General features: G+C 46.2%; 1 protein-coding gene across 2 annotated transcripts in view; it reads left to right on the top strand.

The window, feature by feature from the left end:
• Lama3 (laminin subunit alpha 3) overlaps positions 1-17,950 on the top strand; it is a 218,522-nt gene that overhangs the window by 45,928 nt on the left and 154,644 nt on the right. For both annotated transcript variants that reach the window (XM_041659963.1, XM_041659962.1), the window contains exons 3-7: positions 10,361-10,478; positions 11,105-11,223; positions 13,016-13,186; positions 15,856-15,947; positions 17,057-17,172. In XM_041659963.1, coding sequence (XP_041515897.1) covers positions 10,361-10,478; positions 11,105-11,223; positions 13,016-13,186; positions 15,856-15,947; positions 17,057-17,172 — 616 coding nt within the window. The remainder of the gene's footprint in view (positions 1-10,360; positions 10,479-11,104; positions 11,224-13,015; positions 13,187-15,855; positions 15,948-17,056; positions 17,173-17,950) is intronic.

The following is a 17,950-nucleotide window of genomic DNA, read 5'->3' as shown; positions in this document are numbered from 1 at the left end:
GCAGAAAAATGAGAGGAAAGACGGGGGACTAGGTTCGGCTCAAGAAAAGTGAGTGGAGCAAGTCCTAGTGTGGAGGCCTGAGGGACGGGGTTTGGGGGTTCAACCCACAATAGCCTGTCTCTCTTTCGTAGAATCCTTAGCTGCTCACGAATGCTTACTCTTCTCCAGATGCAGACCTCATCCCGTGGGTTGAGTCTGGATTGAGTTTGCTCTGTGCTACTTGCTGGCACGGACCAGGTTTCTCCCCAAAGTCCCCTTCTCAGCCAGTGTGCAGGGAGATTAAAAGTGGCTCCTATAGCCACCAGGATGCCTGGAGCCAGTTCTCCTCGGGCCACTGGCTCCAGTTCCCCGTTGATCCTACACTCTCTGTGGTGGTCTGTCTGTCCATTCTGCCCACCTCCTTGGCTCCTTTCGACTTTATGTCCCCCTTTGGTACACCCCTCTCCGGCTCTCGTTGCTCATCTATCCCACATCCTATCTGTGGGTCTGTCTGAACACCCTGCCCACCTCCTTGGTTCCTTTATACCTTATGTCTCCACTCTGGTCCACCCGCATGCCTAAATATAACACCTCGCAGATGGATTCCAGCAACGGAACTCAACTTCTAACCAAGGCTCAGCAGGGCGTAGACCCACTTCTAGAAATCTGTCAGGTATGGAGTGTATGGGGTTCATGCCAAGCCATCTTCCTGCCTTCCATTTTGCTACGACCCTTTCTACCCCAGAGCTTCCTAGCCACTTCCCACACACTGTCCTGTCAGGGAGAATGCCTGCTGGGGTCTTCACAACATCCAGGACAGTCAGGTGGGAACATCTGAGACACAGGCAAGTTCTGTTGTCCAATAGTTCCCTTGCCCTTCTTACAGTAGAAATGACTTATTTTATGCCAAATAAGCATATTCCAGCACATTCCTTAAGTTCTGGCTGCCTCCCAGCACTGCCCTTGTCCAAGTAAAATGTAGGTGGCGTCTTGACCCAAATATTCCTGCAGGATAACCCAGAACACACCGCGCCTCCTCAAGGCAAACATTTACTTAATTGCTTTTGTTACGTTTGTTTGTTTGTTTTGCATAGCACTTTTGGAGCACGAGACACAGACATCCAATCAGAGAGCAATGGCAGAGCCAAGACCTGAAGGTTTAGTAGGAGGGTCTGCAGGCATCTTGGGGGCTGTGGTGAGGCTTCTGTTGGGGCCATTTTGAGTTGAGGGGAAGTGAGGTTCCTCCAAGTGAGATATCAGGTAGCCTCCTGAGTGTATGGCTGTAGAGTTTATGCGAGAAGTTGGCTGGAGGAGGGCACAGTCGTCAGTGGTGTACAATGGCAGTGGAGTGGGGGATGGGATAAAGGATCTTGGAGAGTTGGAGGAAGGAAGCGGCTGAGCTAGCTCACGGCCATTTGGAGCTACGTGCCTGGGATGGGAGAGGTGTGGAGGGTGGGAAAGAAGGGGTGTGGCTGGAAGGAGACAGTTTTTCCTCTTTTGCAAAATAACAGACACTTTTAAAAGTTAATGGTATGGATCCATAGAGGACTGGGAGAGTGAGATTTAAAGTGTTGAATGAGCTTTTGACAGGCTGTTTCTCCCTCCCATGATCCAGAGGGAAGCAGGGTGGGTGTGCAGGCGCTCTGTAGTCAGGTTTGTGTAAGGGAAGGTGTGTGTGTGTGTGTGTGTGTGTGTGCATGCATGTGTGTGTGAGTGTGTGTGCATGTATGTGGAGTTGGTGGGTGTGCATGTTGTACATGTGTGTGTATGTGTGTGCATATGCGTGTGTGTGCATGTATGTATGGGAGGGGAGTGGGTGTGTGTGCTCTCCTGACTGAGTGTGAGTACACACGTAATGTTTGTGTGTGCGTAGTTAATGCTGATACCAGCAACAGAGAAAAGGAGGCCTTCAGAGTGGAAGAAGCAGAAATAGATACTGAGTGGAGCTTGGGAAACAAAGACAGTCAGAGTTAGGACCCAGGAGGCTGAACAGTCAGACCATGGCAGCAGAAAATCTGGAGTCCATCTTCAAGGTCACTGCTGAGGCTTGATGCTTCTCGCTGCCCCTTGCCCTGATCACTTACTTAGCCCTGGGTCTGGATACTGGGCTCAGTAGGCCCCTGCTGGGATTAGAAGCCACACAGAGCTGCTATCTGCCCTGCTTCTGGAAAGAACCTTTTAGTGTCTTTGCCTTTTTGTGTTTCTTGTTCTAGATGCAAAGTCTTGGGAGGAGACATCAGGTCACTGAGCCCCAGGCTGGGCCCATCTGCCTTCCCTGTAGGAGCTGGGGAAACTGGCCCGGAAGCATGTAAAGTGGGAATTCTCCTTCTGTTCACAAAAACATTCAGGTGGCAGGAAGGACATTTAGATTCCCAGAAGTCAGAGGAAAGAAAATGCCTGAAATGTGGCCTGGTTCTAGCCAGACTCTGGGCAGGTACTGAAGGATCCCGTGTGGCATCCATAGACCTGGAGGGCAGGCGTCTAACCCCAGAGATCAGCTGTCATGGTGACAAGCAGTAGGACATCTTGTGGGATGCATCTAGAGGCAAGAGGATTAGGAATTCAAGGCCAACCTGGACTACATGAGGACCTAAACCCCAAAATAAATCAACTAATGAGTCTCCACACTTTAGAGGCTTTAGTTTTCAGGAAGTAAAGACGACAAAGGTCAAAGGCATTCTAAGCATATTTGGTTTGAAGTCATACTTCACGTGACAGCTGATTCTCAAAATAAACATGCTGATAAAACTGAAGTTGCTGAGCTAGCACTCATGGCCGTCATTGCGTCTTTTAGAAATACACAGCTGTCTGTGTTTGAAGTGTTCGACCTGTCCCTGGAGCCTTCATCTCCTTCATATCGTGAGGTGCTCTGATGTAGGAACAGCTATTTACCGTGACTACTTAACCCTTATAAGACTAGAGCTGGAAAGTAGGGAAGCAGGAGATGTTGATCAAAGAATATATTGTCTCAGTTGGACAGGAAGAATAAATGGCTTAAATGGCTAGTATTTTGGTTGATACAAATTAGCTTAGTAGTGCGGTGTGTGTGTGCGTGTCTTAGTGGTAGAGTGCTAGTGTAAAGTTCTGCCTTTAACTCCAGCACTACATAAATACTTCTGCTAGTACCACTGTTACTACTGCTGCAAGTCCTATTGAGTTCATATTTATTATGGCATCATTTTGTACTCTATTACTTATTAAGGGTGTTGCTATCCAATAAAGAATAAAGTTAGTCAACCAATTAAAGCAGGATTTTGAGAATTTACTGGTAGTAATTAAAGTCCAGCTAGTTCTCTTTGCCTTGGGTAAAAATGACTATGCAACTTCCCTTTGTCCTGGGTTGTCAGGCACATTCTCTGGCTGCTCAGTTCAGTGAGTGAGTCAAATGTTGAAGCAATTTCCTTGTTAATTAGCAAAACAGCAAACATGCATAAAAAAATGGGGTTTTCTAAGGGGATCAGAACCCAGACACAAACACCCCCTGACAGTTGAGTGTAGCCAGAGGAGAGGAGAAAACACAAGACTTGCTATAGGATGGGGCTCAGAAAGTGTGGATGTTTGGTTGCTGTGATAAAATACCATGACCAAAAGCAACTTAAGGAAGAGTTTATTTCGGTTCTGATTCCAGAGGGAGAATCCAAGGAAGAAGCTGAGAGATCACAACTCTGATAACACACAGAAAACAGAGAGTCTATTGGAAGTTTGTAAACTCTCAAAGCCCACTTTGAGCTTGAAGAATGTACTTTCTTCAGTAAGGTTGCCCCTGATAAAGGTTCTACAATCTTGACAAACAGCGCCGCCAGCAGGAAATCAAGTGTTTAACCCATGAGTCTATGGGGACATTTCTCATTCAAACCACTAAACTGGGTTTTATGAGGTTTCAACAAATTCATAATCACTACTAAGTCTATTTGCAAATGTTGGTTGGAGCTAAAATGTTCTCCAATAACAGTGGGCGTTATTAGAATGACCAGAGGAATTAAAACAGGAACAACACATTAAATAGACATTTTGATTACACATTCCTTTCTCATTGTCCTAGTTATCTTTAATTGTAAACCTGAAACAACCAAGTTAGCTGAGAAAAAGCTAGGTGAGATTGGCCTGGCGTGTTTGCAGGGGATCGGCTGTCTTGTTGATTGATATTGGAGGTCCAGCCCCACACAGCACCATTCTCTAGGCAAGGTGGTCCTTGGCTATATAAGAAAGCTAGCAAGGCAGGAGCCTGTGAGTGAGTAACCAGCAAACAGCGTTCCTCCAGGAGGTTTCAGCCTCAAGCTCTGGCTTGACTTCCTGCCTCGACTTCCCTCAGTGATGGACTGTGATCTGGAAGTGAAAGCCAAATTTGCTTGGAATGTTTTATCAATGCAGCAGAAAGAAAATTAGAACAGTCCTGAAAATGCTAAGATGATGGAAATGTCTATATTTCAGGGAGATACACCCTGAAGTATTTAGGAGCAAGTATCATGATGTCTGTCACTTTTAAAGAATTGGAACTCTGGATGGACAGCCGTTAACAATTGCACGTTTCCTTTCTGAAGTTTTCTGTAGGTTTACAGACTATTCAAAGTAAATAATTAGGAAGAGTCATTATTAAAATGTTTCTTTTGTGAATCAATATATTCACTCATTAAAGTAGAATACCCAAGTACAACCTTTTTGAGGTTCCCTCTGTACCTGCTTGCCTGCTAATATATACCCCCTGAACCCAGGAGCAGTGACACAGCTTTTAAAAGATTAGTTAATGCAGGCATTCATTCATACATCATGTATTATTCTATTCATAGAAAATTCTATTTATTTTATTCACTCATAGCAAATATTCAGTTCAGGAAGACCCTGAAATGAAATCGCGGCTGGCTGTAGGAAGTTGTAATCAGTGGCTTCAAAGAGACGCAGGGAGACATCTGTCCTATTGCTCCTGCTTACCTTGATGCCTTTTGAAGTCAAAAGTCCTTTTTAATGTCTCATCTGCTTTATCAGAACATTATCTAAGACTCTCCGTGTGTCTCCTAAGCAGACAGAGCCAAGCCAGCTTTAGCCTGTTACAAAAGTATTTGCGAGAAGATTACAAGTCCACAGTTTTTTTTTAATCTATTTCCCTCCCACCCCTTAATACTTGCCTTTTGCTTTTGACTCCTCTGCTCCTCTGCCTTCTGCCTTCTTAGGGCACTCTTGTTTGTATCAGTGTACCTCAAGGCTTACTCGGGTATGCTTTGAAGTGTCTTCACTGGTGGGAGACCAAATTCAGGAGTGAGATAAGTTGTTTAACAGAAACGGCCAGCTAGAAGCTGTGCTATGCTTTCCATTGGCCCTGCCTGTTGGCTTACCACGCCTGAGCCGGGCTGCTAGCACCCAGAGATCACTCACTGCTTACTGCGCCACAGATTTGTAAGTAGGAACGTCAGAGGAGATGTTCTGCTGACCTGGAACAGTGCAAGAACGGACAGCAGGTCTCCACAGTGGGGTGGCAGAGCCATCACCGCGCCAGTGGAACGAGAAGTGAATGCAGCCTTTCCAGCGCGAGAACACGTGCACACGTGTGTCAGGGAACCTCAGAAACAGGTCCCAAGACAAAAACCGGCAAGAGCACTTTTTAAAGAGGAACGTCCTGTTTGCTTGGTGCTAAATGGCGGTGGATAGGCTCAGCATGTTCATTAAACTGGGCCAAGGTAGTAGGTTCACAGAGGCCAAGAACCCCATCTGTTGACTGTTTCAGTCTTTCTCCCCTTCCCCTTCCCTTTGCAGTGCCGCAGGTAGCCAAGCCTGGCTGCAAACTTGGAACATAGCTAGGGATGACCTGAACTTCTGGACCTCCTGCTTTCTGGGTTATGTGGCACTGGAGCTTGAACTATAACCTGAGTGCCGTCCTGACTCTCGCTGGGAATTTTCAGTAGCTGCGGTGCTACAGAAGAATAGCATAACACTTAGAAGCAGCTAAGCTGAGCTCAGGGTCAGCAGCCAGGAATTCTAATCTAGTGAACCTTTTGCAGGAGCCATCACTGCCAGAGTCTGGTGGCGGTGAAGCATGCTGAGAAAGATTCTTGCGTTCAAGATGCTTCATTTATTGTCCATCCTATTTTCTTACCTAATGTGGTTTTACTTGGACAGGGCTGAAACGGGTGTATAAACAGTTGGAAGGGATCTATATTTGTTATAGTTGTCCAAATCAGAGTTCTTGAATTTCTCATAAATCGCTTCATTGTGCAGTTATGGCCTGTGTCTTTTGGAAGCCCCCATTTCTGCCTTTAGGTGTTGCCTTATGGTTTTCAGACCACTTTGTAATTCCTAGTGCTTCTGTTTCAAGGAGGAAGTTTTTCCACACATTGGTGGACAATATGGTATATTGCCTTAAATAAATACATACATAGATGATAGATAGATTATAGATAGATAGATTGATTGATTGATAGATTGAGAGATGATTGATAGATACATGATAAATAGATGACAGATGATAGATAGATAGATAGATAGATAGATAGATAGATGATAGGTAGATAGATAGATAGATGATAGATAGATAGATAGATAGATAGATGATAGGTAGATAGAGACATGACTACTCCTAGGTATGGTGGAGGAGAGGTTTTTTGTAGATAAAATGGAGGGCATAGTCAGAGGCAGGGACATCTGGGAGGGTCCAGAGTGAACATGGCCCTGAGCTACGTGAGGAGAGGGAGGTGAAGGTAGAGCCAGGAGAGTAAAGGTAGACAAAAGGGGCCAGGTAGACAAAACAGCTGGATTATATAGGGAGGGACAGCTGAGAGAAGAGCGGGACTGTAGAAGTTTAGGGGAGGGGGTGAGGTATGCCAACCATTCCCTGTAACAGGTAGGGACTGAGGGGTGCTGGGAGGATCCATGGCTAGGTCTGCTTTGCTATGCTAAATAGGCACCCAGGTTAGCCATTTGTCCCAGGTTGAGCTAACAGTATTACTTACAGCCCTGGTTAGTATTGTCTCCAGGTTGAGCTCACAGCCCTGGTTAGTATTGTCCCAGGTTGAGCTCACAGCCCTGGTTAGTATTGCCTCCAGGTTGAGCTCACAGCCCTGGTTAGTATTGCCTCCAGGTTGAGCTCACAGCCCTGGTTAGTATTGCCTCCAGGTTGAGCTCACAGCCCTGGTAAGTATTGTCTCCAGGTTGAGCTCACAGCCCTGGTAAGTATTGTCTCCAGGTTGAGCTCACAGCCCTGGTAAGTATTGTCTCCAGGTTGAGTTCACAGCCCTGGTTAGTATTGTCCCCAGGTTGAGCTCACAGCCCTGGTTAGTATTGTCTCCAGGTTGAGCTCACAGCCCTGGTTAGTATTGTCTCCAGGTTGAGCTCACAGCCCTGGTAAGTATTGTCTCCAGGTTGAGCCCACAGCCCTGGTTAGTATTGTCTCCAGGTTGAGCTCACAGCCCTGGTTATTATTGTCTCCAGGTTAAGCTCACAGCCCTGGTTAGTATTGTCTCCAGGTTGAGCTCACAGCCCTGGTAAGTATTGTCTCCAGGTTGAGCTCACAGCCCTGGTAAGTATTGTCTCCAGGTTGAGCTCACAGCCCTGGTTAGTATTGTCTCCAGGTTGAGCTCACAGCCCTGGTTAGTATTGTCCCCAGGTTGAGCTCACAGCCCTGGTTAGTATTGTCTCCAGGTTGAGCTCACAGCCCTGGTTAGTATTGTCTCCAGGTTGAGCTCACAGCCCTGGTAAGTATTGTCTCCAGGTTGAGCTCACAGCCCTGGTTAGTATTGTCTCCAGGTTGAGCTCACAGCCCTGGTTAGTATTGTTTCCCAAACTGAAAAGCACAGGCTTCAAGTGGGCAGAGCTGACTGGGATTTGGGGCTTTGTCAGGGCTGTGTCAGCGAAGGGGCTTCTGACAGTGAGGGCAAACTCTACTCTGTGAGGGAGTCAAGTGTGAGCCTGTGGGGTCCCCTTGGCCCTTCAGGAGTCCACAAACCCAGAGGCCCTTATTTTACCATTAAAGATCCGACTGGGCTAAGATCTTTTCCAAATACTTCACTCAAAGCCAGACATGTTGCTATGGAAAGAACGTAGAAGCAGACAGGAAAACCTTCATCTTCCACTCAATCTGACCGCTAAAGGGATTTGCAAAAACAAAGCGTTGCCAATATTCTTATTTGAAAAAACAGCTTTTCAGAACCATGTAGCATTTGTCTTAGGATATAATGGTGCTGCATTCAGCACTGCTCCGAGGACAGACCTGACAGGTGTGTGTGTGTGTGTGTGTGTGTGTCTGTGTGTCTGTGTGTCTGTGTGTCGTGTGTGTGAAGGAGAAGCACAGAGAAGCTGGCTCTTTGGTGGACCCAGCTCTCAGATGAAGAAACTTCAGCACTCTGCATCTCAGCGTGTTTATAATGTTGAGCTGAATAGAGAGGCAGGGTTGTATGCAGCTGAACAAGGAGGTAGGCTATTACATCCAAAGAAACAAGGAGGTTGGGCTTACCTTTCACAGCTGGACAAGGAGGCAGGCTTAGCTAATGTGGTTGGAGCCGTCTCTGCAGGGGACACCCTTAAAGCCCTAAGCATCCTGGTGAGGAAAGCTATGGTGGACATTTTCTGCACACACTATCTAAACCACACATGGATCCCAAATCAAGGCTTTGCCATTTCGCTCTGAGCCTCGCCAGGAGGGATTGAGTGGGGGGACAGGTGTTGGGGGGGCTTTGCTGTCAGTGGCGGGGGAGCAGGTGTTGGGGGAGACTTTGTCGTTTTCCCGTGGGTCTGAGGCTTTGCCCATGTCAGCAGCCCACGTTCACTCAGGACTACTCACTAGGGGCTTCCTACAGAATGGGGTTCTTACTTTCAATAAATAATAGCATGTATGTTTTAAATTTCTCAACTGTAGGCAATGGTGGCCCACACCTTTAATCCCAGCACTTGGGAGGCAGAGATAGGATTTCTGTGCATTCGAGGCCAGCCTAGTCTACAAAGCAAGTTTCAGGACTGTTGTACACTGTAGAAAGATGTATTTGCTGTGATTGGTATAATAAAAAGCTAAATAACCAATAGTTAGGCAGGAGGTATAGGTGGGCTTTTCAGTGAGAAAAAAGAAGAGGAGGAGAAATTTAGGTGCACAGGAGAAGCCAAGAGACAAGAGAGGAAACAGAAGATGATACAGGATGGAAGAGAGAGAGAGACCATACAACTTAAACTCTTGTATGTGGAAAAAACGTTAAAACCCTTACTGTTATTATTATTATTACTATTATTTTGTTCCCAGGGATTGAGCCAAGACCTTGCATGCGCTTCACTATTGAGTTACACACCAAACCTTCTCTTTTTTTTTCCAGGAAAGAGAACCCCACAGGGTCTGACTCCTCTTTTCCTCCCACCCTCCCTAAGTAGACGAGTTCATTGTTCTGGCTCTAGTGGGCTAGCTAATGCCAGTGGGGCATCCTGCTCAGAAAGCCATTGTAGAACATGCTACTTGTGGTGTGTGTGTGTGGGGGGGGGCAGGGATTTGGGGAACAGGGGAGGTCTTTGCTCATTAACATGATAATACAGAATTGTTTAAACCTGTGCTCTGTTGTCTGCCCTCCCTCACCGTCCCTGGGTTGGCTCCACTTCTTTCCCTCTGTCCTCTGTGTCCCTCAGGGATGCCCCAGTCTCTGTGTAGAATGGTGCGCTTGAGCCTACACACAGCTGCTTCTGTAATTAATATGGTATAAGTACTGGTTACACACTACATTGCCAAAGACTACAGACAAGAAAAATGTACATGGTGCCATTGTGATATCCTCCACCCCAAAGTTTTTGATCCTTGGTTGATTGAAACAAGTGGCTGGCTGTTTCTTTTTTTTTTTTTTTTTTTTACTGAACCCCAATATCTGGATTTTTATTAATTTCTATTAATCATGCTATAGGATGTAGTATCACCAATTTGGAGGCCTGATTGTATAATTACAGACTTTTTTGAGGAAGGAGAATGGGGAATAAACATCTGGGCGTTTAGGAATTGGAGGTGAAGTGAGCAAGACCAGAGCCCCATTTTCTTCCTATGTTTGTGTCATTCTGGTCACAGGCCAAAGAATGATGACAACGACTAAGAAACGTGGCAAGAAGAAAAAGAGATCAGGGTAGATGGCACAGGGAAAGAGGCCGAAACTCAAGATAATGATGGCAATGCACGTACTGAAAGGGAAGGCGACATGGTTTTGAGGATAAGAAGCTTGAAAGGCTACAGCTGAGTAGAGATGTCTACCAGGCAGATAGAGCTTGGATCTGTATCTTGTATCCTTGGGAATCACCGACCTGTAGAAATAGTCAAAGCTATGGACAAACCAACTTTAATCCTTTCTTTTTGGTGGGCCTGATACTAAGCAAGTGCTCTACCACTGAGCTATACCCTCAATCCAGACAAACTGTATCTCTCTTGCTTTTTCAGCTTTTCCATGTGGCCTATGTTTTAATCAAATTTGCAAATTCTCCGCGTCCTGATCTTTGGGTCTTGGAAAGATCTGTCGACTTTGGAAGCACCTACTCACCATGGCAGTATTTTGCTCGTAAGTAATCTTGTCTTCTGTGCTATGTGGGGCTTTGATTATCTGAAACAGTTTAAGACTATGGATTTAGTGTCTCAGTGGGACTCCTAAGTAGTCCTCAGAACATCGTGTTTCTCTGTCGTGCATGCCTTGATTCTAAGGACCCTCGTGCAGAATGGCGGTTGCACCCCCTTTTGTAACAGTTTCGCTCCTACCGGTGGGAGGCACCTGCAAGTGAGCTGCCACTCATGTTCTTCCCCTTTCACGAGGAATGAGGAACAAAGGTGGCTCTGTATGGATCCTGGGCTCCACGTTACTGATTTAGAACCCGTCATCTTTGCTAATGAAGTGTGTACGTGTCTCTGGACCTCATGATCAATCCAAGTGGCAGCCAGTTTCCTTAGAGGGTAAAGTTTCCTACTCGAGGCATGAGGAGTTAATAGCATATCTTCAAACACGGTTGCTGATGGCACTTGAGCGGAAATAGCCAGCCATTTCTTTTTCATGAACTAAAAACTTTATCCTAAGCTTTCATCTAGAAATCCAAAAGACTTTCTGGTTCTTTCTCCTAAGGAAACACAAGGCAAGGGGAGCGATCTAGGAGAAAAGATGCATAATTTGATAATGTTCAACTGTGTCCTTCCTAGATTCTCGAAGAGACTGTTTAGAACAGTTTGGGCAGGAAGCAAACATGGCTGTCACCCGGGATGACCAGCTACTCTGTGTCACGGAGTATTCCCGCATCGTGCCTCTGGAAAATGGCGAAGTAAGTGGTTTTAGGAGGCAGTCAGGGGAAGGACTAGAAAGGGGACAGGAAGCTATGACATTGTATTTCCCAGGAGACAGTGTAGATCAAGGTGGGGAGCAGTGCTTTGGAGGAAATGGAAAAGGAATCACACCAAAGACTCAGAATGAGTTGGCTTAGAAGTTCTTTTGGGGGCTGAATTCTTCCCTGGAAGTTAGAGTTTGGGGTCCAAGGTCCACCGGCTTCAGAATTCTCCCAGTGACAGAAGGTGGTGGGTGGGTCACTGGTAACTGGTGATGATCTCCCCACCTTCTCACACACTATTTCCAGGACTGAGGAGGCGGGGCAGGTGGTAGTGCTAAGCTAAACCCTGGTAAAGGGACCATTGTTGGTACGAGACACCCTAAAACCAAGTTCTCAGCAAAAAGGCGGCTTATTTACCCAGAGGGATAAAGGGCGGGAATAAGAGACAAAAACAGGAGAGAGAGGAAGAGGGAGAAGGGGAAAGGAACAATGGGCATTTGTCCTGTAGGAACAAAGACCCTCTCTGGATAGAGAGAAGACAGAAGTGGCCCCATAGGAAAATAGCGGTTTATTAAGAGAAATGGGGAAACCCATGGTAGGATGAGATGTTTAATTTTTATTGGGCATGTTAATTAGGTGAGCCAAAGGGGGCTTTTTTTTTTTTTTTTGCTGGAACTGAATACTTTGATAGCCAGACTTTGGTAGTCAGCCTCAGGAGGAGGAAGTGGACTAGACCTTGGGGGCTAGTTTTAGGAATGTAGACAAATGGTTTATAGCGAGGCAGAGAGAATGAGAGAGGACAAAGCCCATCAGAGCCATGTTTGCCATGCTTTGGCTGGCCGGAGTCCCTTTACCTGGTCCCATTTGACACCATATATGTCAGCTTTGAGGGAGAAAACAATTGTCCCCTTGGAGTTGCATCTGACCATGCTATGAAATCAGCCTGGCTGTTGCTATGCAGGGGGACAGACAGAGATGGGGACAGTCAGGGAAGAGTTCCATGGAAGTGGGGAGGCTGTGAGGAATGTAAAAAGACTTTCAAATCAACTCTGTTAGGAGTGTGAGATTTGAGAAACCCTGTCTCGAAAAACCAAAAAAAAAAAAAAAAAAAAAAAAAAGAGTCTCTATCCAGTATCTTCCATCTGGTAAGCAGTTTATGTTTCAAACCACTGAGGCTTGGACTTCATCAGCTGAGGCATGAAAACTTGAGTTCTTGTTCTGGTCCACATTTCTTCAGCATTCAGATCAGTGGTTCTCAACCTATGGGCTGCAACTCCTTTGATGGGACGGGGGTCAAATGACCCTTTCACAAGGGTTGAATATCAGATATCCTGCATATCAGATATTTACATTATGATTTATAACAGTGGAAAATTAGTTATGAAGTAGCAACGAAAATAATTTTATGGTTGGGGTCACCACAATCTGAGGAGCTGTACTGAGGGTGTTAGGAAGTTTGAGCGCCATTATTTCAGCTTCGTTTGCTCCATGCAGCTTGACAGACTGTCTTCCCCGTGCTTAGAGACACACCAGTCCCTCGCCGGCATTCATAGATTTTTCCCTCCACAGGCACCCAGCAGATCAGAGAACATCATCATAGAGATCAGGTTTAAACCAAGAACTAGCTGCTAGACCACGTCAGTATGTCCAGGGGCTCCTTAGAGAACCAGGTGCTTTGGGGGCATAGTGTCTTGTTATTGCATTTTGAGAAAAGGACTTTGGTCTGGTGTGTCCTTTTTCTTTTCTTCTTTCTTTCTTTCTTTCTTTCTTTCCTTTTCTTTTTTTAAAGGTGGTTGTATCCTTAATAAATGGTCGTCCAGGTGCAAAAAATTTTGCTTTCTCCGACACCCTGAGGGAGTTTACTAAAGCAACAAACATCCGCTTGCGATTTCTCCGGACCAACACCCTACTTGGTCATCTTATCTCCAAAGCAGAGCGAGACCCCACTGTCACCCGACGGGTGAGTAGCATTTTGTAAGCACCTAATCAGCTGTGTTTTGTTGCTTGTTTTGCTTGTCAAATAAGTTCAATTTTTTTGAGTATTTTTCCAAGCCTGTGATCATAGGCAGAGCGTGGTTCCTGTCTATAATAGGTATGACTATTTGAAGAAAAATGAACGAGGCCCAGTGCTGCAGATCTGTAATCCAGCTGCTAATGAACCAGGCCCTGTGGTGCAGGTCTGTAATCCAGCTGCAAATGAGCCAGGCCCTGTGGTGCAGGTCTGTAATCCAGCTGCAAATGAGCCAGGCCCTGTGCTGCAGGTCTGTAATCCAGCTGCAAATGAGCCAGGCCCTGTGCTGCAGGTCTGTAATCCAGCTGCTAATGAACCAGGCCTGGTGCTGCAGGTCTATAATCAGCTGCTAGGGAAGCTGATACAGGAAGACGTTAAGTGTAAGGCCTGGCTGTACTGTTGAACGAGTCTCAGGACAGCCTAGGCAGGGTAGCTGTCAATCTACTCAGTGGTAGAACCCTGGGTTCAATCCCAAAGATAAGAAAAATTGTTATATCCAAAAACCGATTGTAGTCAGTCTGGTATGGGTGCAGATGGGCTAAGTCTCGTAGTCAACAACCTCCAATGTCAGAGGCTAAAGAAGAGAAAAAAACCGCTTGTGTCTTGCTCATGTCACTGTCCAGCGTGTGAGCATCAGCAGGTGAACTCAGCGCCATGCGGTCACTCTGCGTACCAGGCTCCTTGTTTCTCACAATGTCTTAGTGTCCTCCTTCAGAATCTCTGCATCAGCAGCAGATGAACGAGGGAGGAAAGAGGAAACCCACATGCCCCAGGCTACAGAGGTCACTTCTGTTGGAAGGTCTTGCTGGTCAGAGGTTTCACTCCATCATGGCCTGGCAGCTTTCTCCAAAGCTCAGTGACATGGGGACTTTCTCCCCAGCAAAACTTCCTAGTCTCTACCTGCCTTTTTCTGGAGAATGTCCCCAGGCCTGGAGGACTGACCTTTTCTGAAAGCTGTCTCTAAACCTGGATGCCTGATTTATCTTTAGAAAGACCCTGCACAGTTCCCTGCTGGAAGCCGCTCCTGCTACACATATGATAAGTAAGACTTGTACTAGGAGCTTTGCTCTAGGACCCCGCTGTTACTAACCCAGCCTTATGACAGGACTGTGCCACTTAATGCAAATTAGAGTTCCTTTCAGGCTCCCCAGTCCTTTGTATTTCCTATACTCTGGAATAAAGCTGAATCAATTCACTGTTCATCTCCTGGAGGGCTATCTCCATCATACCTACAGTGATGTGAACCCTGTTCCCTGCTTCTGCTCCCCCCTCCATCATGGTCCAATGCACCATCGATCTAAAAGAAGAAACAGAGCTACAAATTCCACTCAGAAGATCTGGTTCTAGTGTAAACCCTCCCAGGGAAAGAGACTACAAAATGTGATCTAGTGGGGGAGAACCCATGGTGGCGCAGTGAACTCTGTACTCTGAGGGAGATGTACAGGAACATCTCCCATTCTCACGTGTTAGGATGGTACCCTGGCTTCTAGAGACAGGGGTAGGGGCAGTAGAAGAGGTGACCTGAGCCTGCCCTTCTTCTGCATGGTCCAGCCCAATAGGAAACCAGAGAGCCAGAAAGTCTATGGCTGCTGCCGATATAGGGAACAGCCCAAGGCGAAGGGGCAAGATCCACCTAGAAAGCTAAGTGGAAGATGTTCACTGTCCCTGCTAGAGTTGGGGCATTTTATGTAGTTAATAGCAGAGAGGTTGGAGGTCGGCAGCCTGGGAAATAGTCATGACAGTTTTGAGCATTTTCCAGAAAAGTCAGGCACCTTGTCTGAAGGTGGCTCATCTGCATTATGCTCTTAGCTCTTTCTGAACCCTGGGTAGGGGGGATGGGAACAGTGATAAGGATGAGCTGAGCTCTCTGGAAAACTGCACGGCCCCAGTTCACCACTTCTCTGCACTTCCAGTTGTCTTTGGAATTTGTCAAAGATAATTTGGCTTATCATGAGTGTTGCAAGATTTGTGTGTGTGTGTGTGTGTGTGTGTGTGTGTGTGTGTGTGTGAGTGAATGTGTGTGTGGTCTAGTTTAGGACTGAGCCTCCCCTGGGTCTGTTGCTGACTTTGTCTGGTCTTTGGGAGTTTGAACTCTTAGCTTTAGCCTTTTGGAACATGAGTCAGGAAGGTTCCAACAACAGCCAGCAGCTGTTAACTCCCTCTACAGGTGGATCCCATCCATCTTTGCAAATATTTTCTCCCTTCCCACACCCTGGAGGGACAGATTGCACATGGTAGGCACAGAATTCATTTTTGGTAGATACATATGCTCAATGTATAAACAAGCTTAAAACACATCGTCTCATTCCAGTAGGCTATATGTACGACTTTTCTCCCCATAGGTACTTTTCTTCCCTGCATTTAAAGCATTTGATGTTTTAACGAACAAATTCTGAAAGCTTTTTTAAAAATTAAATTTGATCGAGGAATGCATTCATTTTGTAAGACAAGTTACAAGCAAGCGTGGTTCCCATTTGTGCTCAAGTCAGCAAGGAGAAATGGCACAAGAATACAGAATAAAGGAAAAGCCGTGTCAACCCTTATGCGGGTAGAGGTCAGGGAGAGAACTTCTGTGTCACAGTCCCTGGGAGCTGGTAATCCTGTTCTCTGTCGTGCAGTACTACTACAGCATAAAGGACATCAGCATCGGTGGGCGGTGTGTTTGCAACGGCCACGCGGACGAATGCACTGCGGACAACCCTGAAAACCAGTAAGCGTGGCCAGCTCCCTCCTCACCTTGCTAGGAATAAGACTAGCTGTTGCAGTAGAGATGTGCACCCAGCTAGAGACTTTTAGGTTCTAGACTGGGAACTGGGCCCAGGTCCTCTAGAAGAAGAGCCAGTGAGTGCTCTTAACTGCTGAGCCATCTCTCCCGCCCCTGACTTCAAAATTATTTCATGTGAGGTTTCTACCACATTTGACAGTTCCCACCTCAAGATGGAATTGGCACCAATGGTGGGAATGCGTGTTAGGATCTTTCATGATTGGCATGTACTCAAACAGTCTTCAGTCTCATTTAAATTGTGCCGATAGGGAAGAATTCAGCAAGGACAATCTGGTGTGGAATGCTTGTGACATCTCTATGCATGAGCAGGAAACAAGCCTCTGCTTGAGATGGCCCAGAGACTTGATGGTGGACCCCCATTTTGGACAATCAGTGAAGTTAGTTCTAGACAGAATACAGTTTTAACCGCGAAGGTTTACCACCCGACCTCACTGTCCGGATAGTAGCAGGATCGCACTTTTGATTCTGGGCTTCTGAGCAGCCTGCTAAACAGGAGTCTGCTCACGTTCGTCTTTTGCTGGTCACAACCTAAACTGCTTAGGAGAAAAATGACAGTTGATATTAGGCGAGATAAGACCAGACTAGAGAGGCCACCCTGGAAAGGACTCTCTAATAGACTGGGTGGGAAGCATTTCTGCAGAAGATGCAAAGCCAAGTGCTACCTTATCTTTAGCCTAGACTGAGAATCAGTACAGCAGAGGCTTGATGATGCCAGTGCCGTCCAGGTGTGGGCCCACACATGCCAAGTATTTCACTGGTACTGAGCTGAAACTACCATCTCTAACACCACATAATCCAGACACTTGGGAGGTAGAATCAGCAGTAGAAGTTCAAGGTCTTCCTGAGCTATGTAGTGAGTTCAAGGTCAGTCTGGGATAAATGAGAACTAGTCTCCAACAAAATAAGACATCAAATCAATGCAAGCAAATGGCATTTCAAACTCAGGACGCCAAGGGAGGAGGTTTCCCTGAGTTTGAAGCTATACCTACAACCACTCCTTTCAATTATCAAACATGCTTTGCTTTCATGCTCAGGTTCCGATGCAAATGCCAGCACCACACCTGTGGGGAGACTTGCAATCGCTGCTGTGCTGGCTTCAATCAGAGGCTCTGGCGGCCAGCTGCTCTGGGGCAGCACAGCGAGTGTGAAGGTGAGTGGATGCTGACATTAAGGATGGTGGAGACTCCGAGATGTCCTATATGCTCCTCTATATACACGGTTATGAGAAAGTTGAATGTATACACTGGGCACAGTAAGAGATGAACAGCAACTAATAATAAAAGACACCAGATTGTGATGAACTGACCAGTATCACCATGTTTGCTCTTGTGAGCCTTTCTTAAGAAAGACAGGGTTATAGGAACCTGAGACGCATTCACATTGACCTTGCAAGCCGATCTCATCCCCAGCATGAATCCGGATGATTTTTGAGCTGGGAGTAACAGCCTTGCAAAGACAGCCTGCACCGTGCTGTTCTGCCAGCGTGGCACACAATTTGAAACATGAATTGTTAATTTTTGTGACTCTCAATTTAATATTTGTAGACTACAGTTAACTATGGGAAATGTAACCATTGACAAGAGGGAAGGAAACATCGGACTTAAGAGGAAAGTATAAGAAGAACAAAGAATTATTAAGTATATACTTGGTGCTTTCATGTATGGGTAAGGCTGATTGTTTTGACATGCTGGTCTCTCTTTTCAGCATTTGTGGGGTGTGATAGTGGATAGAGGGCCGAGGGCTGATGCGAGAGAGAGATGCGAGTATTGGCCGTGTTGAGAGTAGGTGCTGCCGTGGACTATTTCCTGTGGGAGGTAAAGGGGTCAGAGAGAATGAGGAGATAATGCAAAGCTGCCTTGATCACAGGTGTGTTAGAAAGTAAGGAAGTGATGGACCTGCCCCTCAACATCTGTATGAGTTATTTTTCC

The sequence above is a fragment of the Microtus oregoni genome, unplaced genomic scaffold (genome assembly GCF_018167655.1).
Source record: "Microtus oregoni isolate MIOR12 unplaced genomic scaffold, Mior012 000011F_ref0000422, whole genome shotgun sequence".
Taxonomy (NCBI): Eukaryota; Metazoa; Chordata; class Mammalia; order Rodentia; family Cricetidae; genus Microtus; species Microtus oregoni.
This window is presented reverse-complemented; position numbering and strand designations above follow the sequence as displayed.